The sequence below is a fragment of the Pinus tabuliformis genome, chromosome 9 (genome assembly GCF_031772625.1).
Source record: "Pinus tabuliformis cultivar Carrire ecotype Pingquan chromosome 9, CPIR1, whole genome shotgun sequence".
Classification (NCBI taxonomy): domain Eukaryota; kingdom Viridiplantae; phylum Streptophyta; class Pinopsida; order Pinales; family Pinaceae; genus Pinus; species Pinus tabuliformis.
The window spans coordinates 1,588,777,888-1,588,805,555 of record NC_142307.1 but is presented as its reverse complement, the minus strand read 5'-3'; the positions used below and the strand labels follow the sequence as shown (position 1 = coordinate 1,588,805,555).

Here is a 27,668-nt window from a genome sequence, read left to right as displayed (position 1 = left end):
GAGAACACAACATTTAGATGCAGAACCTACAGAACCTGATGACAATCAAGACATCTACAAAACACGGTCCTTGAAGCCAAAAAAGATTGACGAAGAAATCAGAAGTCAGGAAAGTAGCCAAAAGGATGGAAATTCCCCCAAATGAGTCAGACGAGGAAGAGGATGATGAAAAGGTTCCCATTCCCACTCAGAATACTCAAGAAAAAGAAGAAAAGGATGAAACAATACAAGAACAAATTGAACTACAGGTCACTTCAACACAACTAGCAAGGATACCTGAAGCAAATGATACTAGCGGTTTCAAATGTCCTCATGCATCATAAAATTCTAATTCAGACAAGGAAACTTCAAGAGCAAAAGGACAACAACTCGCCATTGTATCCTCCACGCCATCTCAAGGAGAATGACAAAAGGTTGAAAAGAAGAAATGGAGAAAAGTTTAACCTTTTCTCCTCACAATTGATTTTTTGTATGAACTCATGATCATCAATCTTTGACTAGATGATGGAATGCTTTCAAGCATGTTCACCATGTAATTTTGTTTTCACTAATAAAATTATGATTTTTCCTTGGAAAAAAATACTATTTGGTCCTAACCAGACTTAACTAAGGTTTAAAATTCTGAGTATTCCAATCTCAGATAGACTCCACTAACTAACCAGCTCTAGAGTCTGAATGTAACCATACTTAACACAAACCTTGCGGTCTCTTCTCCTTCCCCTCCGCCTCAGGTACTCCTACCCTATTGACTTTTTTTGGAAGTTTTATTTCCAATGAGAAGTTTGGGTAGGTAACCACCTATCCCATAACTACTCAACTACATGGGATGTGACTTACTCCAACATTGCTTCCCGTCATAACTTTTTAATGGTTCACACAAAAACATTTCAATAAACATAAATTAAACATGTTAGATATATCCGCATGTATGTTCTTATGCATAACCACTCACTGTTTAACCTTCTCCCACATTAAAACAATATATATATTTTTATTGCAGTAATTCAATATTTTCCTAAATTATCACGAGATATCACAACCACATTGATGATTGATGATGATGATGGTGGTGGTTAACGTCCACTGAGATCAAATTGGTCTGGCGGACCTATAATTTTCTTAGTTCTTAATTGTCTGGCTTCTCGTATTTCTTGGCGAGATTGGTGCTGTAGCTTTCTTTTTTTTCTCTACGGTCTTCCAACTTCCTTTTTCTTGCATCTCTTTCATCTCTTTTGGTTCTTGGGACATTGGTGTCTTAGCTTCGCAATCCGTTGTGTTCGTCCTTTTGAAGATAGTCAGAGAAGAAGTTTGGTCTAGGAGATCTTTTTTGCTGTTAAATGAAGATTTATTTTGTGCAATATTCGAATCCTCATAAGTGTTGATGCTTGAGGGGTTGTCGAGTTCACTTTTTTACTGTTGGGCGAGGCTTTCCCCTTGCTTGTCTTGAAAGCTATTTCTTTCTTGCTCGATTTCTTTCGATTCAGAGTTTTTTAAAATAAAAAAAAAAATATATTAAAAATAAAATAAATCACAATTTATTTATTTATATTTACAATAATATATGGAAAATTGTATAATTATAATTTAATATGATTAATTTAAAATAGATTTTTAAAACATTTTTAATGTGAAGATATTATTATTCAAAAGAATAAAATATTTACCTTCCTCCCAATATACTGTAAAAGTTATAATATTAATAAAACTAAATTTAAAAAATATATTATATTAAAAAATTAAATTTAAAAAATAATAAACTATAATAATACTAAAATAATTAATAAAAATAATTTATATAATCATGAAATATATTTCGGAAAAAAAAGTGTTGAGATTTTGAAATTTATTAGTTTTAATATTTTAATCAATTCTTTATTTATTTTTATAGACATTTATTGTCTATGTAGTGAGAGGTATACACATTAAAAATCTCAAAAAAACCAGTGTAATTATAATTTTAGATGGTAAAAATTTTCATATTCAAATTTTATATATAATTTTCTAATAACTTGATTTAGTTAATAAAACACACATTATATTAAATAAACTAAAAATTTTAAAAAATATATACAAAATAGAGATGAACAATTTTCATAAAATAGTTTATATTATTGATGAACACTTTTCCTAAAATAGTTCAAAATATATTTGGATGAACACTTTTCATAAAATAGTTTAAAATATATTTTGCTGAACACTTTTTATAAAATAGTTCAAAATATGTTTGGATGAACACTTTTCATAAAATATATATTGCTGAACACTTTTCATAAAATAGTTCAAAATATATTATTGATGTACATTTTTTTATAAAATAGTTGAAAACATAAACGAAATAAATTTTAACCTTGTGATAAGGGATTATTAACTTTTGTGTTTTTTACAATTTAATCTTTTTATTATTTAAATTAATAATAAACTGACTCAATCTTTTTATAACATTCTCTTCACCAAAAAACGATGCCAATGAACAAATTAACACACTGTTGTAAATGCCTTTAATATCTTGAAAAACATCACATTCCAAGATAAAATATTTTTCATAAAATAATTCAAAATATATCCTTGAAACTAATTTTCACGTCAGTTGAATTAATTTTTTTTCCCACCACCTTCTGATCTGCCATGCATCCAATGGGTTACTTCCTACCCATCATGTCGTTAACAAAAGTGTTTATGTTGAGAGCCGAAGAACCTTGAGGCAGAACTGTCTTCCATGCAGAATCCTTGAGTTTCAGAACGTTCTCTCTCAACTGCTTTCCCTCTGGAGTTGCCATCATTCTTCTCACAACATCCTCCACCTCTTCTTTTGTCACCATCTTGTGCTCATCCACCTCTACATCATCAAAGTCCAGGCCAATCTTCCACACCTCCTTAGCAAATCTGCAATTAAGAAATTGATCAGCAAAATGAGGGAATCCCACCATGGGAACTCCCATGCTTATGCTCTCCAAGGTGGAGTTCCATCCACTGTGTGTGAGGAATAGTCCCACTGACCTGTGGGCAAGGACTTTCAGCTGAGGTGACCATATCACAAATAGAGCCCGATCCTTGGTTCGTTCTTCATAGCCCTCAGGGAAAACGACAGCCTGCCCTTCAGCAATATCTGAGCGGAGAACCCACAAGAAAGGCCGCCCTGTACCCTCTAACCCTAGGGCCAGCTGCTCCATCTGTAGCTGAGATTTCACAACCACGCTACCAAAAGAAACATATATAACTGATCCAGGCAACTGAGTATCCAGCCATTTCATGCAGTTTTCTCCCTCCTCCTCCCACATACTGCCACTTGAATCTTTCCCCTCCAAAAAAATTGAAAGAGACAGAGATCCTACGGCCAGAGCAGGACAACCATTCAAAGAGAGAGCCTTTACTGCATCCCTTCCTTCAAGCTCCTCAAAAGTGTTCACAAGAACATAGTCTGCTTTCACCTGCTTTTCTGATTCACGCAGAAAAGCATTGAAAATCATGTCACCCGGATCCTGCGCACGAAAGAAGGATGGCAAATCGGTTGGCCTCAATGGTGGGATGTTGCCAGGGAGACAAGTAATTAGCCTCTCTGGATTTTTCGCCTCGGTAACTGAAATTTATATAAAACAAAAGGATGTTAGAATGAGTATGGTAGGAAATCAAAATATTTAAACAGCTCACATGTATATATATTAAAAAAAATGTTATAGTGCATAGTTACCAAATTGGAATTTGAATATCAAAAGAATTGAAGTTGATAAGAAAAAATTAATAAAATTTAATAGGTTTTTTTTAGAATTACAAATATTAATATTTTGATTTTTTTTCTTTTCAAAATTTGAAATAAATTATATTTTATTCAAAATTTCAAAGAAAATTTGTTAAAATTTTAATTATTATTTTATTAAAAAATTTAAAGAAAACTTGTTAATTCTTTTTCTCACAATCTTGTTTTTGTATGTTTAACATTAATGTTTTCTATTTATTTAAGATGAATAAGAAATAATAAAAGAGAAATGCATCAAATTTATTTGTATTGTAAATTGGAAAAAAAAAGTAAATAAAATATAATAATATAAGTAATAAAAACTAAATGGTTGAGTTCAACTTAAAGAATAAATAAAATATAATAATATAAGTAATAAAAACTAAATGGTTGAGTTCAACTTAAAGAATAGAATAGGATTTTGTATATTAAAAATAGGTTTCAAATAATTTTCACAAACCTAGAAATTTATGTGTCAATCAATATCTCTATCAGATCTAGATTTACAAAATACCTAGTCCTAAGGATGAACCACATTAGTTGGTTCAAAACTTAAACCAAATCCTATCAATGTGATTAGTCCGAAAGACTTTCTTCTAGATCTAGATTTATTCAAGAATAAGTGTGTGCAATATAACAACCATATAAAATAAATCCCTCTATTTAATTTCCATACCAATAATTTTGATTTACCAGTGGACTACAATATCTTCCAACATTGTAATCACTACCATCCAAAAGAATTATAAGAGTAAAAAAATTTGCAACAACTTTTTAAATATAAAAGTTATTCTTTTTCTCTATAATATTTTAAAGAGGGCTACATAGTTGATAGTACCTGAAGATTAACTTAAATAAGTTTAATTAAACTAAAAAATAATAAAGACAAAATTTTTATCACAAAAATAAAACAACTAATAAAATATTAATTTGTTAAATGTCATCACCAAAAATTAAGATATATATATATATATATATATATATATATATATATATATATGGTTTCAATATAATAATAAGTCATTTTAAATTAAAAATATGGAGAAAAAACTATAATTCATGAAAATAATAGGAATTTTTTTTTTTTTAAAGTTAAATAAAAAAATAAAACTAAAAATAAGAAATTAGTAACAAATATAAATAAAAGTTACTAAAGAACTCAACCATGAACCTTAAATAGATAAGTTTAAATAATAATAATAATAATAAATAACAAAATTGAATTCTCAATGTTAAACTATGGATAAGCAGCATAAATTTTTGGTCAAAGACAAATTAATAAATAGTTAAAGAAAAAATACTATGAAACTAACTATTTTTTTAATATACAATTTCTATAACATTTTTAACTTAAAAATAATTGTTTTATATTCTTGCTATTGTGGATTTATAGTTATAAAATTTGTTTACTAATAAAAAATTCCTTCCATATTAAAATTGACAAATTATTAAACGAACCAATCGTAACTATGCCCAAATTTGGTAATTATGTTACAATGAATATGATAACAAATTAAATTATATAAGCTTACTTATTTTTTAAAATAATAATAAAAAATATTTGTATTTTCTTTTTTTGTTTGTTAGCTTAGGTGAGTCTTAAGATGAGTGGCATAACTTGTGTCTAGAGTAGTGGGGATATATGAACGTCTGAGCCATCAAAATCACCCAAGAATCTCACCACTCGGGCCCTTAGCATGGATGGATTTTTGCCCACAAAATTTTTAAACTAGTGACCTTTACAACATGAAAACCCTATCGGTTGTACTTTCTATGAGCATAAATATTTTTATTATTAAAAAAATAAAACATTTGAATTAAAGAGAAAAACCTTTAACCTTATTCCTATTTCCTCAACTTACAACAACCTCTAAGAATAATATTAATATCTCTAATGGTCCATGTTGTAGATGGTCCTATCTCCTGTGTTAGAGTTCTCCAACATCTCGACTCTGCACTTTTTTAGCCTTACTGCTCAATGTACTGCAATATTCTATTTAAAGTTTGTATAGGTTTTTCATACAAACCTCGATCTGCTTCACTTGCTCGGTAGTTATGTGTATTAGAAAGGATTTCCCATTACTGAAAATAACATCATAACCACGATCCTCAATATAGCTACAGAGATCAGGTTCTTCTTTAGCTCAGGCATGAACATAACATATTTGAGGCGAAGAGGAGAGGCTTTCTCCCTCTCAAAGGTGACAATACCAATTCCTGGAATATTGTACTTCCCATCATCCCCCATTTTGATATGCATATAAAGATCCTTCTCCTCCATGCTACTGAAAAGCTCCTTGCACCCTATCATATGGAACAAGGCATCGAAATCAAGGTACCACACACTCCCCATAATAATGATGGTAATGCATGCTATTAGGGTGAAGTCTAATTTGAATTTTGAAGCCAATGCTTCACCCCTTGCTCCTCCTAAAGATTTCTTGGTAGAATTCTTGTGCATACATTTTGTTGCATATTGCCTGAATTTGTGGTAGTGGAAGCATTTTGTCTTTCTTAAATCTTTCTTCTTGCCATTATTTTGGTTGGATTCAAGTTTTCTTTGGGTCTTCTTCCCTTTTCCCTTCTTCCCCTTTCCAACCAAGGAAAAATTCACTTCATCCTCAACTCTGGATGATGTTCCATCTCAGTTATTTCTCCTAAACTCTTCCTGAACCAAATCAGACCTCAACCTTTCCCAATTCAGTAAATTTTCCCTTCCATTCATAAAGTCATGGTAGTTGTGCCATGATTTTGGAAGGATTAGAAGAGCTAGGCTCACCTCCCCAACCCCTCCAAGCTCATCACAAACTTGAGTAAACCTAGAGAGATATTGTGGAATAATATCATTCTTCGGCATTCTTATGTTTCGAAGTTTTTCTTTCAGGGGCAATTTTCTATGGTCACTGTTATTTTCGAATAGCTTAGTCAGTGTCTTCCACATAAAAAATGGTGTCTCTTTTCATCGATATTTGAGACCACATGGTCTCTCACACCTTCTAGAATAATTTTCCTGGCCTTCACAACATCCTTCTTCCATTGGGCTAATTGTCGTGCATCACACTAATGTGGTTTTGGAATGTTATTTTTAGCATATTCTAACACACCATTTTCATCGAGCACTGCTTCTATTCGATCCTTCTAGGTTATTAAATTTGAGCTACCCTTCAAGGCATACCCCAATCTCAATCTATTGAAATACATTCTCCCAATCCTTAAGAAAAAATTGTTGCATTGAAGCTGCCAAATCGAAATTCATGAGAGACAAGTTCGAAATATTGGTTCTAATGTGAATTCAAGGCTCTAATACCATGTAGAAATGTAATAGAAATTGCAACTTCTTAAGATTTCTAACTGAAAAGCAAGAGACACAATTCTACTCTAGTGTTTTACGGAATGGAAATCACAATTTAGAAAAACATGCATAAACATGCAATATGAAAAACCATAAATACACAGTGATTTCTAGGGCAAACCAACTGGGAAAAACCCCTTAAGATCATTTGAATTAATCGATTGAATAGAGAAGCTATTACAATTGCTAGCTCCAACTCTGAGCTCAACCTGCAAAATAATAATTATTCTCTCTGCTCAATGAGAAACTCTGACCAACACTTATTGAGTTATTTTCTCACCAAGCCTCCTATTTCCTTGCGACGATCCTGAGGAAATTGGCCCCTAAAAGATAGGAATTTCCTCCAAATTGATTGCACAATTCCCAAGTATTGATCTCTTAACTTCATGCAATGCCTGTACACTCAGACTAGTATACAACTCATGTTATATTGCCTTGTCATCTCCACATCAGTTGAGGAACTTGAATTACTTGCATGCAATAGTTATTTTTGGTTGATTGATCAATTAACTGACAGATCTCTGAGTTAGACTGTTGTCCCACTACACAACTGACCTTCAACTGACTCTATCATTAATTATAGGTCAGTTAACTAAATAGAACTGAAAATAATTGAACTAGATTACTAAAATTTAACAATCACACATGCACAAATGAACTCCGAGACCTCTAACTCAAATTTACTGAGCTAACTGAGTGACAAGATCCATGTCACACTAGTTAAATGCCTCCAAGTTGTCTTTCTAATGTGGAAATTCAATTTACTCAATTTGGCTAAGGTTAAAGTCAAATTGATCCTTTCTTGCTACATTTTTTTCAACACTTATCTCTTCTTCTCTCTCTAAATGAAACTATTTCTTGTCATAATAGTTCAGTCAATACTAATACCTATCAGGAATCAAAATTTAGATGGAGAAATATTACATTGATTACTTTTTCTTTATGGGGTATTTCATTGTTGCAATAATATTCCATTCGTTAATGAAATTGAAGAAGAATAATGAGTGACAAGATCCATGTCACACTAGTTAAATGCCTCCAAGTTGTCTTTCTAATGTGGAAATTCAGTTTACTCAATTTGGATAAGGCTAAAGTCAAATTGATCCTTTCTTGGTACAATTTTTTTCAACACTTATCTCTTCTTCTCTCTCTAAATGAAACTATTTCTTGTCATAACAATTCAATCAATACTAACACCTATTAGGAATCAAAATTTAGATGGAGAAATATTGCATTGATTACTTTTTCTTTATCGGGTATTTCATTGTTGCAATAATATTCCATTCATCAATGAAATTGAAGAAGAATAATTAACCAAATTTACCTGATGTAGAGGAAATTTGAAATGCTAAATAAGTGAATATATAACCTAAATAAAAGTGATCTAATCCAACTGATTGTGGTTGAACAATGAAAAGAGTTATCACTCAATTGAAACAAATTAGCTAACATTGTACATTCATGTACCCATGAAAGAGTTTTGGTCAATTCCTATCAATATCCATGTAAGGAATTCAAGAACGTAAATCTAGTATCCCAAAAAGATGCCCAAATATGAACATCAATTCCCAAATATATAAGCTATTCATACCAAAAAGATTGTATCCATTAATAAGTTGTGAAGAATCTAACCATATATAATTTCTTGACCGTCCTATTAAATAATTGGAAGAAACATTTAATTGTGCTACATTACCTTGCCGTAATGTTATATACTTCCAATGCCAATAGATAGAAAGCAACCCATCCATTCTAAGTATTCAACATCAAAAAAAATTGTTAATAAAAAGCTATTCTAAGATATAGCAAGTACCACCCTATTCTAGAACTAAATTTTTTCTTATCTTGCATTAGCCTCCAACCATCCACATCCAAATCATCTTTAACGAGGATCAATGCAATTGTATGCAAACCTAAAGCAAGAGTATGATGAACCAAAAAGTCTTTAGGATAGATTGTTGATAACAATTAATTATTGTTAGCATTAATAGTATTTTGTCAAAAAAGTGGTCTACAAGATTAAAACATAGTTACCAATCAAATACCTCAAAACAGGTACCCTAGCCCAAAAACCCCAAAAAAACATGTAAAAACAACCCAAAAATGAAAATTGTGTTTTTTTTTTTGTTTTTTTCACAGTAATTTTTCAACATTTTTTTAAACGGAAGTAAAAGCCATTTTTTTTAGCAATGGAATTAAAGATAAAATATCCGGATTTTGAAAAAATGTAAAATTCCAACAATTCTCGAACATGATGCTAAAGATAAAATATCATATCTCAAATCTTGATAATTCCAACAATTTCCATCCATGTTATTAACGATAAAATATCTTGACTCTAAAAAACCCTGAAATTGTAATTGTTTTCAACCATAGCATTAAAAATAAAATATCATGACCTAGAAAAACATTAAAATCTTGACAACTTTTCAACCATGCAATTAAAACCAAAGATTATGACTACAAAAAAACTCAAGTTTTCAAAATATTTCAAGCATGACATTATGAAATTTTTGTATGACAAAAAACTTTAAAAATGAACACCCAAGAGTAATTTATTCTTTAAATGCTAAATATATAGCAATTTTAAAATTTTAGCCTAAGACAACTCGATACATTGCAACAAAATTTTAAAAATCAACCATCAAATTGACACGCGGTGTAGGTGAACTCTACCCGTTGTAATGAAAATTTGAAGACCAACCATCAAATTGGTACATTGTGGAAGCAAACTCAATTCATTATAACGAAAATTTTAAAATCAACTATCAAATTGCCCATAATGGGATCGGGTTGCTAGACGAGCATCGACACAGACCCTGTAGAAAAAATATAAAAATAAAAACCAAAATAAAAGAAATAAATGTATAAAGAAATAAAAAAGAAAAATACAAAAAAAAAACAAAAATTCAAATATTAAAAAAAAAAACTATAAAAAAACACAAAAAAATCATACAAAAGAAAACAATTTTTTTAATATTGATAAAAAAAAAGACACAAAAAATAATGAAAATAAAACAAAGGTTAAATATTGAAAAAAACAATAAAAACAATAAGAAAAAAACACAAAAAATAATACCAAAAAAAGTCAGATATTGAAAAAAATATAATAAAAAAACATAAAAAATAATACAAAAGAAATAAAAAATTAAAAACAGTAAAAATAACACAAAAGACACGAGGAAAAAAAAAAAAAAAAAAAAATTCTTTTTAAAAATAATAACAAGAAATAAAGCATAAAAAAAAACTTTAAAACATGACAAAAAAAAGTCAACTCTAAAAAAAGACAAAAAAAACTATAAAAAAAAGTAAAAATTAGATTAAATTAACTTATAAATATTAAAAAATAGAAAAAAGCTTAAAAGAAAATAAAAAGTATCATTAAAAAAAACAAAAATAGAAATAATTTAACAAAAAAAATTAAATTAACAAAATAAAAATAAAAAACATTTTTTTTAAATAAAAAAGTACATAACTAGAAAATTAAATCAAATTAAAAAAAGAACGATTAAAAAAAATCAAAACAAAACAATTAAAAAAATTAAAATACAAAAAAAATTAAAAAAATATATAATAAAACAATTAAAAAAAACATAAAAAAAATAAAAATAAAAAAACATTCCGTCCGCGGGTGGGGTTGGCCACAGGCGCGAGCGGGGAGGCAAGCTGTATGCATCCAACTCCTCGCCCATACCCTCCGCCAACCTCGCCCATGGACATAATTTTTTATTTTATTTATTTTTATTTATTTTATTTTTTCTATTTTTTTATTAATTTTATTTTTTTTTAACTTTTTATTTTTTATTTTTTATTTTTGTTTCCAAATTTTATTTTTTTAGCTTTTCTTTTTTAATTTTTTTTTCAATTTTTTTTTTAATTCTTTGGTTTTTATTTGATTTTTTTTCTAATTTAAATATTTTAATTTTTTTTAATTTTTTTTTCAATTTTATGTATTTTTAATTTTTCAAATTTTATTTTTTTTTTTGAACTTTTTAAATTTAAATATTTTTTTATTATTATTACAAAATTGTATTTTATTTTTTTAGCTTGTGTTTTTTTTTTTCTAAAATTTTCTTTAAATTATATTTTTTTGAAATATTTTCATTTTTTAATATTTTTATTTATTTTTTATTTTTTATTTTTTAGTTTAATTTTTATTTTTATTTTTACAATTTAATTTTGTTTTTTGTTTTGTTTTATATATATATATATATATATATATATATATATATTTGAGGTTTTTTTGTCATGCTTTTTATTTTATTTTTATGTTTTATTAACAACGAGAAAATCACAAACATTTAAAAAATTATTCACACTTAATACATGAGAAAATTTAAAGTGTAAAAAATAAGCCCTCTAAACAAAAGAGTCGATGTTGCATCAATACTTTTCAAAATCAAGATGAAAATCACTAACATTTAAAAAAGTGTTCATACTTGTTACATAAAAAAATTAAAGTGTCAAAAATAAGCTCTTTAAAAAAATGTGTTGATGCTGCATCAACACTTTTCAAAATCAAGATGAAAATCACTAACATTTTTAAAAAATGTTCATACTTGATATATTAAGAAAATTTAAAGTGCCAAAAATATGCTATAAAAAAAAATGTGTATTCTGCATCACCACTTTTCAAAATCGGGTTATTTTTTTCTACCTCAAAAAAATGGATACTAGTTCATTTTCTCATTTGATCAATAACTATGTTTTAAGAGGAAAGACAAAAGGTATGTCAATATTGCTATAAGAAAAGATAGACTATAAATGATTATATGAGTATATAAATTCCATTAAAATAGGTATCTTGGAGGAATATGTTCCTCTAAAATATCTTCCATACTATGTCCAATCCAAAAGTTGGTTTTATACATATAGCCAACAATTAAAAAGACAAATTCAATAGCTAAATGATGATGGGAAATATCAGTTAGCCATAAACTTCAAGTTTGTGGATGGAATTCTCCGGGAAGAGTTAGATTAGGAGTTCCCACCCCTTTGGAGCTAATGAATAAGTGAGTACTGGAATTAGTATTTTGAGCATAACGATTCTTCTAACCTCTGAAAATTGGTCCTAAACCTTGGGGATGTAGTAATAAATTTGAAACATTATCCTATTTGACTTGCACTCCCCTTGACTCAAAAAATAACAAGACGAACTAAATGTCTCATCCAAGCAAGAGAACTAACTCCAAAGAATGATGACAAATGATGATTGAGATGGGATTTGAGATTTTCAACCATGAAACACTTGGTCCCCATTGAGGTTGTAGATGTAACCTACACGCTATAAAAAAGATGGTAGAGAAAAAAGAAAGAAAAGAGCTCCATCATAAAGATGGTTGCTATTGTGTAAGTTGATTTTATACCACTAGTAATAAACATCAAAATAAGTAATATTAACCAAATGAAGAGTGGCTCCTTAAATAAATACTTCTATAATTAGTTGAAAAAAATGAGTATCCCAAACTACATGAGCAATGGGTCTTACATGTGATGGATCATGTACCCATGCTTCATTATTTGCTTGCCAATCCATATGGAACAAATTTCCAAAGGATAGTAGAAAAAATATTGGTAATTGACAAAAGTGGGAAACTAATTTTTTATAATAAAAGTGTTCTTCGATAATATCATCATAAGCCTCAAAGTAATGTGTCGTTGTAACAGTTAACCAAATATGATGAGTACCTGGGTATTGGGCCAAGCCTTAGCTAAAATTTGAAAATCTTGATTCCATCATTATTTTTGAATCATCCTAACAATTGTATTACTAAAATATTTATTGCTAGGAATAATGAGTCCACCCAAAAGGTAATGAGTTATTCCTACAACACATCTACGTACAATGATTAAGGCATTGGGGTGTGTAGTGGGAGAAACCTTCACTTTTATATGGGCTCAAACAATAGATTCAATGAGTTCTTTCCAATACCCACGACCACTGAATAAAAATGTTAAACTAAAGGTCTAGTCAAAATGAGCACCTAAAAATAAAAGACCAGATGTGGATAACGTAGAACCATAAGATTTGATCACTTTAGGGGCTTGTTCCCATAGAAAGTCACAAAGCCACCTGTTAATCATAGTGAAAATCTGTGCAAAATTTCCTCCCTAATATGAGTTACCACTCCCTAATCACTTGTATACCCCAAACATTGGACTATATTTTTCTAGTTGAAATGGAATATTACTATTGGTATTGCATTGTACATCTAGAATAAACAAAGGAGAACACAATCCCTGGAATATACTTGAGATGTTCCTCCTCTCTTAGGTCCACCACAAGGAAAGTGAAAAATAAAATTCACTTTATCAAGTATTAAATGAGAGCTATGGAAAATAAAACACCTTTATGTAGGACTAAAATAGTGACATGGATAGTAAATGCATGAATGTGATCAACCAAAAAATCTACGGTTCCTAATGGAATTGATAACAAATCCATTTTCGAATTTACTATCACTAAATCACCACCTATATAGGCTAAATTGGTACTTATTGTTATATTGGGAGCTATTAAACCATGTGCTAAAGCATGTGTGTTTTGTATCCATTGAGAAAAGATAGGTTGTAATTATATAGTAATATCTGAGAACATATCTTGAATACATCTTGGAGTGCTCATAGTACCGACCAAAGTTGTTGAAGCCTAAGAATATACATGATACCCATTTGAGTAGTGATACACTGAAGTCATGATATCTAAGAACATAATCTAATAAATTGTTGTATGGAGTAGATGGGATAATATCTTAGCATAAAGAACATAATCTAATAAATTGTTGTATGGAGTAGATGGGTCATAATATCTTAGCATAAAAGTTGTCACATATGTAGTAGCACAAACTATGATAAACCCACCAATCACATATGATGTGTGAATAAAGAAAGTAAGATACCATAATTAATAGCTAGATATGAATAATTAAACTTCCATAAATATAGTGGGCTACCACAATAGTTAAAACCCATAAAATAACTAAGTTAATAGTTATCATGAAATAACTAAGATCTAGTAAAAATCTTTATAACTTTCACTAAATAGACTTTTATGAGCTTCTATGATGTCATTAAAGTTATGAACTTGTAAGATGTCCCTAAAGTTAAAGTTATGGCCAATAATAAATTGGTCTCATACATATTGACCCCTATTGTATCGGCCCACCATAAGCATCCTGTACAAAAATTCAAAAAAATCTAAATATTCAAACTAATTCATTGTAGATAAGCATGCTCTACAAAAATTCTAAATATTCAAACTAATTCATTGTAGAAAATAGAGTTCATCGGGCAACACTATTTCTTAAATTGTATCTAAATATTCAAACTAATTCATTGTAGGTAAGCATGCTCTACCAAAAATTCAAAAAATTCTAAATATTCAAACTAATTCATGGTAGAAAATAGAGTTCATCGGGCAACACTATTTCTTAAATTGTATTTATAATATTTTTATATTCATTTTATTTTTTATTATTTATATATTATTTATATTTTAAATATATCAATGTTTAAAACATCAACAATTATAAGGTAAATCAATATAAATATATTATAAACAATTATAAGGTAAAATCAATATAAACATATTATAATTTTAAGAGTTAGTTTAATTTTTATGGTTAAAATATTTTTGCTATTAAAATATTATAGATTCAATTTTCTCAAACAATCTGGAAATCAAACACATTATAACTTTAAAAGTTAACTTAATTTTTATGGTTAAAGCATTTTTGCTATTAAAAAATTAAATTCAATTTTCTTAAACAATTTGGGAATCAAACTTTAAAATTATAATTAAAACATTTTTACTATTAAAAAATAGTAAATTCAATTTTCTCAAACAGTCTGGGAATCAAGCTTGACATTTAAGAAACTATAAAATAAACTCTACATAGAACATCAATTTTCTCAAACAGTTCGGGAATCAAACTTTAAAGTTATGGTTAAAACATTTTTGCTATTAAAAAATTCATAAATTCAATCTTCTTAAACAGTTCATCATCCTGTTGGAAAGAGCCTAATAGCCCAATAATTGGAAGAACAGTATCAATAACCTTAACGAACTTCCAACCCTAAAATGAAGCTCCTAAAATTCCCCACCATCAAAATGAAGCTCCTCGTACTTCGAATTTTTTGAAAGGCTCAGGAGCCAGGGAGAAAGAAATGAAGCTCCTACAATTCCTCACCATCAACGTGAAGCTCCTCGGACTTGAGGCTCCCGAGCCAGGGAGAAAGAAATAATTCAAAATCTTTTGAAATGTTCCCGAGCCAGGGGAAAGAATCAATTCAAATTATATAAGAGCAGTGAAACAATAAGAACATAAGGGTGAGCATGGTTTTTCCTCTTACAGCTGAACAAGCTGCGAACTTTTCTCCTTCAAATCTCAAATTCACATAGGTATTCTTAACTATATATAATACAAGAAATATTTATCCATTTTCCTGCATTCAGAAAAACAACGTACATACTTTTACAGGTTTATCAAAGCTTTTAAAAACCTTTTTATTCATGGAATGCTTTGTCTTATTTGTCTAACCCAAAAGAATTGCAAACTACAATTAAATTCGCCATGATTCATCCACCTCTGTAAAGTATGACATGTTTCTAATATTATACATAGCTCCAATTTATAGAAATGACTCATAAGCTCTTTGTAAGCTTTTGGAGATTATCAGTTGGGTTGTTAGGGCAATCAGATATTACAATTTGGAAATTTTACCATTATTCAATGAGATATTTTGTCTAAAAGACTCATTTGATTTGTTTACTGGTTTCTTTCTTTGTAAGTTTTTGGAGATTCAATGTTGGTTATCAGTTGGGTTGTTAGGGCAATCAGATATTACAATTTGGAAATTTTACCATTAGTCAATGAGATATTTTGTTTAAAAGACTCATTTAATATGTTTAGTGGTTTCTTTGTAAGCTTTGGGAGATTCAATGTTGGTTATCAGTTGGGTTGTTAGGGCAATCAGATATTACAATTTGGAAATTTTACCATTAGTCAATGAAATATTTTGTTTAAAAGGCTTATTTAATATGTTTAATGGTTTCTTTGTAAGCTTTTGGAGATTCAATGTTAGTTATCAGTTGGGTTGTCAGGGCAATCAGATATTACAATTTGAAAATTTTACCATTAGTCAATAAGATATTTTGTTTAAAAAACTCGTTTAATATGTTTACTGGTTTACATTGAATTCAACACTCAAAAATACTACCTCTCTAAAGAAGGTCGATGTGGATGATTTAGGAGTGAAAAAAGACATCATAGACTTTTCATTAACACCGATGATTTAGGAGTCGATGTGGATCATTTAGGAGTCACAAAAGACATCATAGACTTTTCATTAACACCGATGATTTAGGAGTCACAAAATCATAGCCCTTTCATTAACAAGGTCTAGTAACACTAGATATTTAAATTTCTTGCTATAAATTTTTAAAGTATTTATTTATATGTCAGTCTAAAACCATATTTATATGTGTTTCTTAATTTTTTTATCAACACATTATATGTGTTTATATTTTTTTGACAAACTATAAGTAGTATTGGTTATCTATCTCTGTAACAGTTTTCCCATGGCATTTTGCCAACTTTTAGACCGATGTACCTATATGAATACATGCTGGACATATATCTACCTAGTGTGATTTCTGATAATAAAATTACATTTTTCCCGGGGAAGAAAATGACTAACATATAGAAATCGTGATCAGCCAAACAATAATAAAAGTAAAAACTGTAATACTGAATGGTGCATATTGACTTTGGGGTGAGCCATACCTTTGACAGGAATATGTCCCTGAGAAAGAAGGAGGTTGGAGTAGCAGACGGAAATGGAGGCAACAGCAGATGTAGGCCAGAATAGAGCCCTGGGAACATTCATACTGGTTGCCACTTGCTCTGTGCAAGACATCATGAGGCAATCTGACACAATGCACGTGATGGGTGGAAACGACGATGGTTTCTCTTCTTCTTGATCAGCACTGCGAAGGAGCAGGTGCTCCAACGCGGGGCCTAATGTTTGCACGGTAACAGGATCGTCTGCCACGTTGGAGCTTCCAGGAATCGACAGGAATCGAATTCTCCACCCTCGCTGCTCCAGTTCAGGATCGCCTCTGGAAACAAGGGAAAACAGAGACTGGGAGTTTCTAGAAGCTTCCAGAATGCGTCTGTGTATAAATTCAGTATTGACGAAGGTGATGAAAAATCCCCGCATGGCCAGCAGCTGGGCCAGATTCATGAGAGGGTTAACATGACCCTGCGCAGGAAATGGCACAAGCACTGCATGGGGAGCATGTTTTTCTTTTCCATTCGCCATGGGGAGCATGTATTTTCTTTTTAGATGAAAATACAGCGCGACCCACACTCGTGAGAGACTAAGTGAGATTCAATGGACATGGTGCAAATTACAATATGGCAGAGGTGTAATATTTAAAGCCAAGAAAAAGAAGGTGCAGAAGAAGAAATATAATTATTAGTATATAAGTATAAGTTTATTAATGCATATTTATGAGTCTATGAGTTTATTAATGCCTAGGGCTGTATAGGTTCTTAGCTCATATTTCATATTTTTGCTTTAATTTATTTGGATATAAGTTCATTAATTAATATTCTATATATTTTTATCTTTAAATTAAGTCTCAGCTTAAATTTAAAAATAAATATATACAACTCTCACTCATTAAATGTTAATGGAAGATATTCCCAGTAGTTAAGAAAGTTTAATGATAACTTTCTCACCAAAAACTCTCGCTAATTAATAGCCATATAAACTAATAAATATTAATTGCCATAATTTTCCCCAAATAATAATGGGGCTAATTAATACTTGGCAGATTATTTTACCTGCTTCATAATGTGTCTGATGTTACCTATTGATAATTTTGCCCGTTAATTTTACCGATTGATAATTTTTGACTGATTGTTAGCTTGACTGACAAGTTGGGAGTGAAAGTTTGGTGATGAATCTTTGGTGAACGAGCACGTTGCCATAAAATGATGCTTGATTGCGACACATTTTCTCAAATAAATTGTTGAGATCAAATTCGATGGATCTTCCGTAAAGTCCAGAACTTACCAATTTGCAGATTTTTATGTTTTTCCTTATGTGGCCATATTGTGATAAAATATTAAAGGAAATTTCAATTCATCGTGTTTTTTTTTTCCAAAAAATTAAAGGCAATACCATATCTAACCGTAATTTTCAATACAGGCAGGCGTATATCAATGTTGTCTCCATCTGTGGCAATATAGATAATTTGACTTTTAATTCACTCAGCCGACGACAGTGATGACTCATGGGCTGGGATGCCTGGGGACCAATAGAATATTTAGTGCCGGGAGCAAATTTAGTCAATGCGTATTACATGAGAAGGGCTGGATATGTCAAACTATTTATTTTCAGCTGAGTTACGCTGTCCATCAGAACGTATTTGATTCATAAAATAACAAATTAAACCAAACATGTTACATACTTTAGTATTAATCCAACCATTCGATAAGCATAACAATCTCAAACGATCAATTATCTTACGTAACAATACCTTACGTAACAAACACGGTATTCGTTTTTTTTGTTTTTTTTTAATTTGGGATATTAAGCATATTTCAAATGATCAATTCTCTTACTTCACAAACACGGCATCCATTTTTTTTTAACGTAACCAACACGCCATTCATTTTTTCTCTTTTTCTTTTTGGTGAGGATATTAAGTATATTCTACGGATGTAACGAAACTAAAATAATCAACCAGAATGTACGACATATTCATGGTTTATATAATCTTATTTTATTTTTTAAAGTGTAGTTTAGCATTTATGATTTTTTTGAAAATTTTGGTTATATATTTTTTTTAATGGGAGGAGCTAGTTTTTTTTAGAAGTATTATGGGCTTTCTTTTATACATATATTATAAATGCGTGTCAGAACCAACACATCGAGACATATTAAGTCATCATCCGAAACAATATGTGCTGCAGCAGCAGCTCCCCAGGATTCGAAACTGGCCTGGGGTGTGCAAACCAACCGCTTAATTCATATAAAAACTATCAAATCTTATAATTTTAAAAGTTTTTGATGATGCTGAATACATTTCCACTATAAAAACACAATTCAAACATTATATCTACAATTTTTTCGAAATTTTTTATCAAAATTTGAAACACGAGCAATTCCTCCACTAGACGACTCCTTTCTTTAAATTCTATGAGAGAGATTTCACATATTCTAATCATATGTATTAGGATTGTAAGTAGGTCAAAGATTTACTAGATCACGGGTTATGGTTCTACTTAAAAAAGACTACTCCTGACATCATCAGATATATGATATAGGTTCACCGTAACACTGTAAAAGCGAAATTATATATATGCTAAAGTTTTAAATAGTTTTAATATAAAGAATTAATTTTGTTTTTATTTAGACCTTCTTACGTAGAGAATATTAATTCGAGTGATTAGAAAATAGGTTTTGCATTCTCATCACCTAATTTCAATTATGACAAAGATTATTTGGTTTATTATAATAAGATTAGAAGAGTAAATATCTTTTAAATATTATAACTTAGAATATTTTTTTAAATATCTATTTATATATTATTAATTATTTATAAATTTGTAAAATCACTATAAATTAATAATAGTTTAATAAATTATTAAATAAATATATTAAAAAATATAAATATACTATTTAAAATCAATTTTATTTATAATTAAATCAATTTTATTTCTTATAAGACAAAGATTATTTGGTTTATTATAATAAGATTAGAAGAATAAATATCTCTTAAATATTATTACTTGGAATATTTTTTAAATATTTATTTATATATTATTAATTATTTATAAATTTGTAAAATCATTATAAATTAATAATAATTTAATAAATTATTAAATAAATATATTTAAAAATATAAATATACTATTTAAAATCAATCTTAAATTAATTTGATTTCTTATAAAACAAAGATTATTTGACAAAGATTATTTGGTTTATTATAATAAGATTAGAAGAGTAAATATCTCTTAAATATTATAATTTAGATTTTTTTTTAAATATCAATTTATATATTATCAATTATTTATAAATTTTTAAAATCACTATAAATTAATAATAATTTAATAAATTATTAAATAAATATATTAAAAAATATAAATATACTATTTAAAATCAATCTTAAATTAATTTGATTTCTTATAAGACAAAGATTATTTGATTTATTATAATAAGATTAGAAGAGTAAATATCTCTTAAATATTATAACTTGGAATATTTTTTTAAATATCAATTTATATATTATTAAATATTTATAAATTTTTAAAATCACTATAAATTAATAATAGTTTAATAAATTATTAAATAAATATATTAAAAAATATAAATATACTATTTAAAATCAATCTTAAATTAATTTGATTTCTTATAAGACAAAGATTATTTTGTTTATTATAATAAGATTAGAAGAGTAAATATCTCTTAAATATTATAATTTGGTATATTTTTTTAAATATCAGCTTATATATTATTAATTATTTATAAATTTTTAAAATCACTATAAATTAATAGTTTAATAAATTATTAAATAAATATATTAAAAAATATAAATATACTATTTATAATCCATCTTAAATTAATTTGATTTCTTATAAGACAAAGATTATTTGGTTTATTATAATAAGATTAGAAAAGTAAATATCTCTTGAATATTATAACTTAGAATATTTTTTTAAATATCAATTTATATATTATTAATTATGTATAAATTTTAAAATCACTATAAATTAATAATAGTTTAATAAATTGTTAAATAAATATATTAAAAAATATAAATATACTATTTAAAATCAATCTTAAATTAATTTGATTTCTTATAAGATTTAAGTGATATTGCAAAAAAAAAAATCGATTTCACCATAATATCGGTTGACCATTCTATATTACTTATTATTTAATAAATGTATATTTAATTTTATTATTATTATTTTTTAATTATTATAAATTATTTTTATTATTTAATATTTTTAATGGTTATAAATTAATTTTATTATTTAATAAATAGAAATTAATTATGTAAATTAACAATTTATTACAGGTTTGGATTTTATATACTAGTCATTGAAACATATATTAAGAATATAAGATATAAGAAAGAATAAAATTGTGATATACCTCTATATTATATTATATTATAGGTTATTGCTTTTATTGCTTTTATTTAATTTAAGGCTATTTACATCATCATTTCCTTCCTAAATAAAAAGAATGTAATATACATATGTATGCAAATGGCTATGTAAATAATCTTAAATTTAAAAAAAAACAATAAAGTGTATATATAATAAAATATAATTTAATATGGAGATATATTATTTTTTTAAATAGTTTTAATATTATATTTTAAATACATATGGCTATGTCAATAATTTTAAATTAAAAAAAAAAAAACAATAAAATGTATAATAAAATATATGATGATGATGATAATGGTTAACGTTCGCTGAGATTAAACAATGGTCTATCGGACCTAAGAAACAAATTATTTATTTTGATTTAAGATTTTATTCCTATGCTCAAAAAGCTTGGAGAGAAGCCTCCCGAACTCACTATAATTTTGACATTGTAAAAGGCTAGGAAGGTCAGTATTGTAACAAAGATTGTGAAACTGAGATCTAATGTGATTGTACGCGGGGCACTCTAAGAGGAAGTGGTTTTCATCCTCGATGTTCCTATTCTCACATATATGGCAGATCCTTTCCATCCATGGCATTTTAGGAACTGCCCAACAACCTGTTTCACTATGGAACTCATGAGAATTTGTTCTAATCTTTGCTATATTAGTTTTCTTCTTTGAGCTAGTTAAAATAGAGAGATACTTTTGATGTTCTAGGGTGGGGTTGATGACCTTCTTATAATAACTTAATTTTCTTTTAGTCGCTAAATCTTTCTCACACCACATTTTTTCTTTGAACTTAGAAGTAACAATATCTTTAGTGTTATTTATGTTTTGCAATGCATCATTTTCGTTGATCTCCCAATAGTTTAACCAGGCCCTTGTGTCTTTATGCCACCCTCGATTGAGCCTTAGGTGGTTTTGGCTGGAATTTAAAGCTAGCTTAGGAAGTCTATGATCATCTACGTTATTGAGTTTGTGCTTGTACAACAGAAACCTAAGCATAGCTAGGCTCTCAATAGGGGAAAGACCTACTTCTTTAAGGAGAATAGGATAGGGTGTATTACTTTTAATTTTCAGGTTATAAGTTATAAAACGCTTCTGGATTTGCTCAATATTTCTCCATGATTCTCTGGAGATGCTGCAACCCCAAACCTCACAGCCATATAAGATAACAGGAGTGACTAAAGTTTCAAAGAGGAACTTCTTTTTATCCCACATTACGAGGTTTGCTATTTTACAATTATTTTCAAGACCAAAATAAGCTTTCCACCCCTCATTAATCCTTTTCTCAATGCTATGGTTCCAGTTGAGCTTGTGATGAATATCAATTCCTAGGTACTTGTAAGAATACACTTCCTCCAAGTTATTATTATCATACATAAAATTAGCGTAAGTATCCTTCTTGGATTTGATAATCATAACTTTTGTTTTGTCAGTGTTAACAATCATACCCATGGTAGAGCAGAAATCCTTAAGAAGCCTGAGTTGCTTATCAAGATCAGATGGGCACCTTGCCAAAAGAACAATATCGTCAGCATAAAGAAGAAGGATGGCGACTATCCCAGCTAAGATCGTGCCATCACATCCTGCTTCCTCTAAATAGCCTTCAAGCTTATCGATGTAAATGCCAAATAGGGTAGGGGAGAGGGGGCAACCTTGTTTAACTCCGATGTTACACTTAATATCTTTCAACCACCCCTCGTTGCTCTTTCGCTTGGCAATTACATTCTCGTATAACCTTATAGCAGCAGCTCTCAACTCGAGAGGAACCTTTAGCTCTTCTAATCTATTCCAAAGGTTGTATCTAGGAACCGTATCGAAAGCCTTTGTAAAGTCCACAAAGCAACAAAATAAATTGGATTTATCATTACGACATTCCTCCGCAATGATCCTAAGCGTAACAAGGTGGTCTGTTGTTGAGTGATGCCTCCTAAAACCTGCTTGGCCTTTAGCCTGCTTACCTTCACTTTCAAGCCATATGCTTAACTTCTTTTCCAAAATACTACCATATAACTTGGCTAAGAGAGGGCTGATCATAATTGTTCGATAATTAGAGGGGTTATTTGTATCCCCACTTTTAAAAATAGGGATAATGAGGCTCTCAGTCCAAGGTTTAGGGAACCCTTGCTTGACTGCTTGATTGAAAAGCTTGTGGATGTGGGGGATGAGGACTGGACCTCCAATTTTTAAGATTTTCGCCTGGTAACCTTCAATGTCCTTAGCTTTCCCATTAGCGAGGCGATTAATCCCAAACTTAATGTCTTCTAAAGAGAAAATTTCTTTCGTTGTGAGAAGGTTTTCCAAATTATCCATGACATTTGAAGATTCATAAAGCTTTTTAAGATAGGAATTCCAATTGTGAAGAGCAATTTTATTATTATCCTTAGTCTTCCTAGTCAGAATCTACCTCCAAAATTTCTTAGGAGCTACCTTAGAGAAGTGTAAGAGATTCTCCTGTCTTTCACAAATGTACTGCCTCTTTTTCCTTTTAGTTAGGGCTTTGTATATTTTTATCTTGTCCATTTTAAGAGATTCATCAACAGCTTCCTTAATTGCTCTCCTTGCACTTTTACAATCTTTGTCATACCATGGATTGGTTTTGCTATTTCTTTTATTATTTGAAACTTCAATTGAGAACTTGTTAATAGAATATGAGAGGGTTGTAGTAAAATTTTGATAGAGGTCTTCTATGTTGTCTATACTAGATAAAGGAAGCAAATTAGTTTTTAATTCATTTAGAAAGAGATCATTTTTATTTCTATCAAATATTAAGTTCTTTTGGTTGTATGTATTATTTTCAATGGGAACTCTATGCATGACAAAATTGAGAGTTATAAGTAAAGGCCTATGATCAGAGTCAGGTTCGTGGTCGTTTAAGATGTCAAAATTTATTATTTCGTTGTATAATGGGAGATCGGAAATAACGTAGTCTACCACGCTGCTACCAAGTCCATGGACGTAGGTCATCTTGTTGGAATTGGGCCACTTCTTTAGACCGTTGCAAATTATGAGATCTTGAGCACTACAGAGCTTGACTAGCTCCGACCCAAACAAATTTCCCCTGAGGTCTTCAGAGCTCCTTTTGTACCTGCTAGCCAGAGTATGGTCTTCGTCTAACCAAAGAGGATTAGGGTTGGAATGATTGCTTAGAATAATAGCTTGGTTGTTTTAAGTTCGAGCATTAAAGTCACCTATTAAAAGGATATTACCGTCATTCCTTAGGCTAGAAATATCATTCTCTAAACCATTGTAAGGGTTAGTTTTATCTAGATTCTTCTTCTTATAGAAGTTAGAATTGATGGGGGGAAAATAACATATTGCTATGTAGGACTTTTTATTATTAATGTCTTTGATCTCTATCCAACTATATTGGTTGTGAGGGTCATTTTTATAAATCCTAACATGGGGGGAGATGTTATTCTTAATGTAACAAGCTATTCCCCCAATGCCTCTACGGGAGGATCGCTTGTTCCAGGTAGACCATAGCGTAAAGCCATCTATGTTAGGGACCTTAGATTCTTCGTGCTCCCAAGTTTCAACAAGCAAAATAATATCAACATCATTTGAAATCCAACTTAGCTTGGGGCCTTTGTTCCATGGGAAGCCCCGACAATTCCAAGAAAGGATCCGGAGCATGTTTAATTGCTATTGATTACTATATTTTTGGTTTCTATCTCGAATAAAGGCTTTTCTATTTCTGATTATTGCCCATTTTCCTTCCTTTCTAGCTTCTTTTACCTTTTGAACCTCCTTTCTTAATTCCACTTGATCTTCTGGAATGAGATCTTCATTTATGAATATTCCCGTTCCTTTTAGACTTGAGGTTTTACTAAGTATGTCGTGCTTATGATCAGTGGAGCTCACCTTTATGCGGATTAGTCTTCCTTTATTCTCGGTTAATTTCCCCAACCTTGTTGCTTCTGTGAGACACACTGTTTCAATTTGTAATCTATTATGTAGTTCTGTCTGGGCTAAGGCTAAAATATTCTCATCTACTTCCTCTTTTAAACCGAAGATTATAAGGTTCAAGGACCTTTTGTTACGTTCATGGTCTAATTCTATTAATTTTTTCATTTCATCTTTAATTGGTTTGATATCTAACTTATCTACCACATTATTTAGGGTGAGGCGGCTATTAACTTTTTCTTCTAATTCTTTAATCATGTCTTTCATTTTAAGATTCTCTAAAGTATCAGCATCTCCTTGCTGGGATGGTTGGTTAGTATCTTGGTTTTGTTTTTCTATAACCTGCAATCTAGTCTCCATTGCCTCCATTTTATTCTCCAGTAGTTCTATTTTATTTTCTATTTGTTTTTGGATCATGTCTTCAAGAGATGAAAATTTATTTTCCAGCATGGCTTCTAACTCTTTTTGTAGCTTGGCTTCTCTTTCTTCTCTACGCTTCTCTAAAGACTCTATATACTCATAAAGGCCTTGTAGAGTAACTGTGCTAGGTTTGCCCTTGGTAATCTTTGGTAACTGTGGTGAAATATTCATACTTGAAATTATATGAGCAAATATGTATTAGAAAAAGAAAAATATAAGGAATGTGTGCACCTGATATGAGCAAACCTGACTGCAAATCGCCCGTCTTCCCTTGGTAATCTTTAGTAACTGACTGTAGATCACCCGTGCCCACTGTAGCCCGTAGACTGAAGAATATATGCAAATAATATATAGAGTACGTTTTTAATTCTTTCACCGAGCCTCAAAACTCTTTAATTGAAAAATATATGAGAAGAATATATAAAGTACGTGTTTAACTCTTTCACCGAGCCTCAGAACTCTTTCACCGAAGTATATATAGAGTACGTGTTTAACTTTTTCACCGAGCCTCAGAACTCTTTCACCGAAGAATATATAGAGTAAGAATATATGCCAAGAATATATAGAGTATGTTTTTAACTCTTTCACCGAGCCTCAGAACTCTTTCACCGAAGAATATATAGAGTATGTTTTTAACTCTTTCACCGAGCCTCAGAACTCTTTCATCGAAGAATATATAAAGTACGTGTTTAATATTATTTTTTTAAATAGGTTTAATATTATATTTTAAATAAAAATAGATATATGTACGTTGAAAAATTTATTTAACTTTATCAATATTTTGAAAGTACTTTAACATTTTTTTAACTAATTTTTTTATAATTTTTATAATTTATATTTAATATATTTAGTGATTTTTGTATGTGATTGTTGAATATTTTTGCATTCAAATTATATTTGATTATTTAGAATTAAGAAGTGGAGATAATACATATAATAGATTATTTACTTATCTGCCTTGCAATAATAAGGGATATGGATTTGTACAGGTCTAAAGAGATGCAGAAAGAGTTGCAGGCTCAGATGGATGAACTACTTACATCTTGGGCTTAAACATGGTCCATTTAACAAGATGAGATTGACAACATTTGACAGGTCAGTGGATTGATTTACAATGTCTAGTTTGTTTGAGAAGGCAATGCTCTAGCTTATTACAGTGTGTAGATTGCTTGAGAAGGAAATGCTCTAGCTTATAACTCTCTATATATTTTTTATTTCGTTTCAAGGTTCTTGTTCTGTAAATTGAGTGGCATTAGCAATGAAACAAAATTTCACAATAGTTTCTTTGGATATCCCTAGAAAATCAACAATGTCAATGTCGTTGTTGTTATTAGTGTTATGTCTGTGTCAACTGTTGTTGGATGGATGTGCCCATGATGGACAAAAGACGTTCAGAGTTCGAGTTGAAACTAATTAAAAACTGATGATCTTTCTCACTCACGAGTAGTGGTATACATCAACTGTTACTTTTCCAAGATCGTCATCAAAACGGAATTAGGATCTTTTATGGATGCGCGACATGATGATACATTGTTGCTTCATGTCTATAACATTGTTTTCCAAGGATTCTTCGCAAGGCTAAGGGAGCACGAAGTCAAGGAAATGCAAAGAGCATGAGGAGTTCTCACCATTTTTCTTGATCTTGTACTCCAACTACACATGACATGATCTCCATACTTCCTTGGTGTCAAGAGACCCAATGCAAGCCACTTGTGGGCTGAATTTGACTACGGCTCCGATGTAGTGATCGATATGATTGATTTCAGCATTTGTCCAGAACGACGAAGCTTCAATGATTAAGACATGGGCGTCGTTCCCAATCACTAGAAAGGCAAATGCGAGAGTGGGGTCAGATTTTCCAAGTCCAACTGCAACTAAATTTTTTATATTATAATGATTTTATTTTTATAATATTTTATTCTAAAGAATAATATTTTTGAAAAATATTTAATTTATTTCTTTCTCTTTTCCATATATTATTATTTTTAAAAATCTCTAATCAATATATCATTATTGATTTTAAAAATATTTAAACTTGTTAAATATAGGAATTGAGAATTTTTTTTATCCATTCAAATTAA

The 27,668-nt window shown here is 29.6% G+C and overlaps 1 protein-coding gene across 2 annotated transcripts; it reads right to left on the bottom strand.

Moving 5' to 3' along the window:
• Positions 1–2,548: 2,548 nt before the first annotated feature.
• Positions 2,549–17,541, bottom strand: LOC149154785 (UDP-glycosyltransferase 85A1-like). Of its 2 annotated transcripts, XM_089441883.1 has the most exons (3): positions 16,871–17,541; positions 2,998–3,577; positions 2,549–2,883 (listed from the first exon to the last, which is right to left on the bottom strand). In XM_089441883.1, the coding sequence occupies exons 1-3, from the start codon at positions 17,415–17,417 to the stop codon at positions 2,640–2,642; spliced, it is 1,371 nt and encodes a 456-aa protein (XP_089298009.1). In that variant the 5' UTR covers positions 17,418–17,541; the 3' UTR covers positions 2,549–2,639. The 2 variants fall into 2 exon arrangements, with proteins under 2 accessions (XP_089298009.1, XP_089298008.1); XM_089441882.1 differs by having other exon boundaries at positions 2,551–3,577; positions 16,871–17,540.
• Between the last annotated feature and the right edge of the window lie 10,127 nt (positions 17,542–27,668).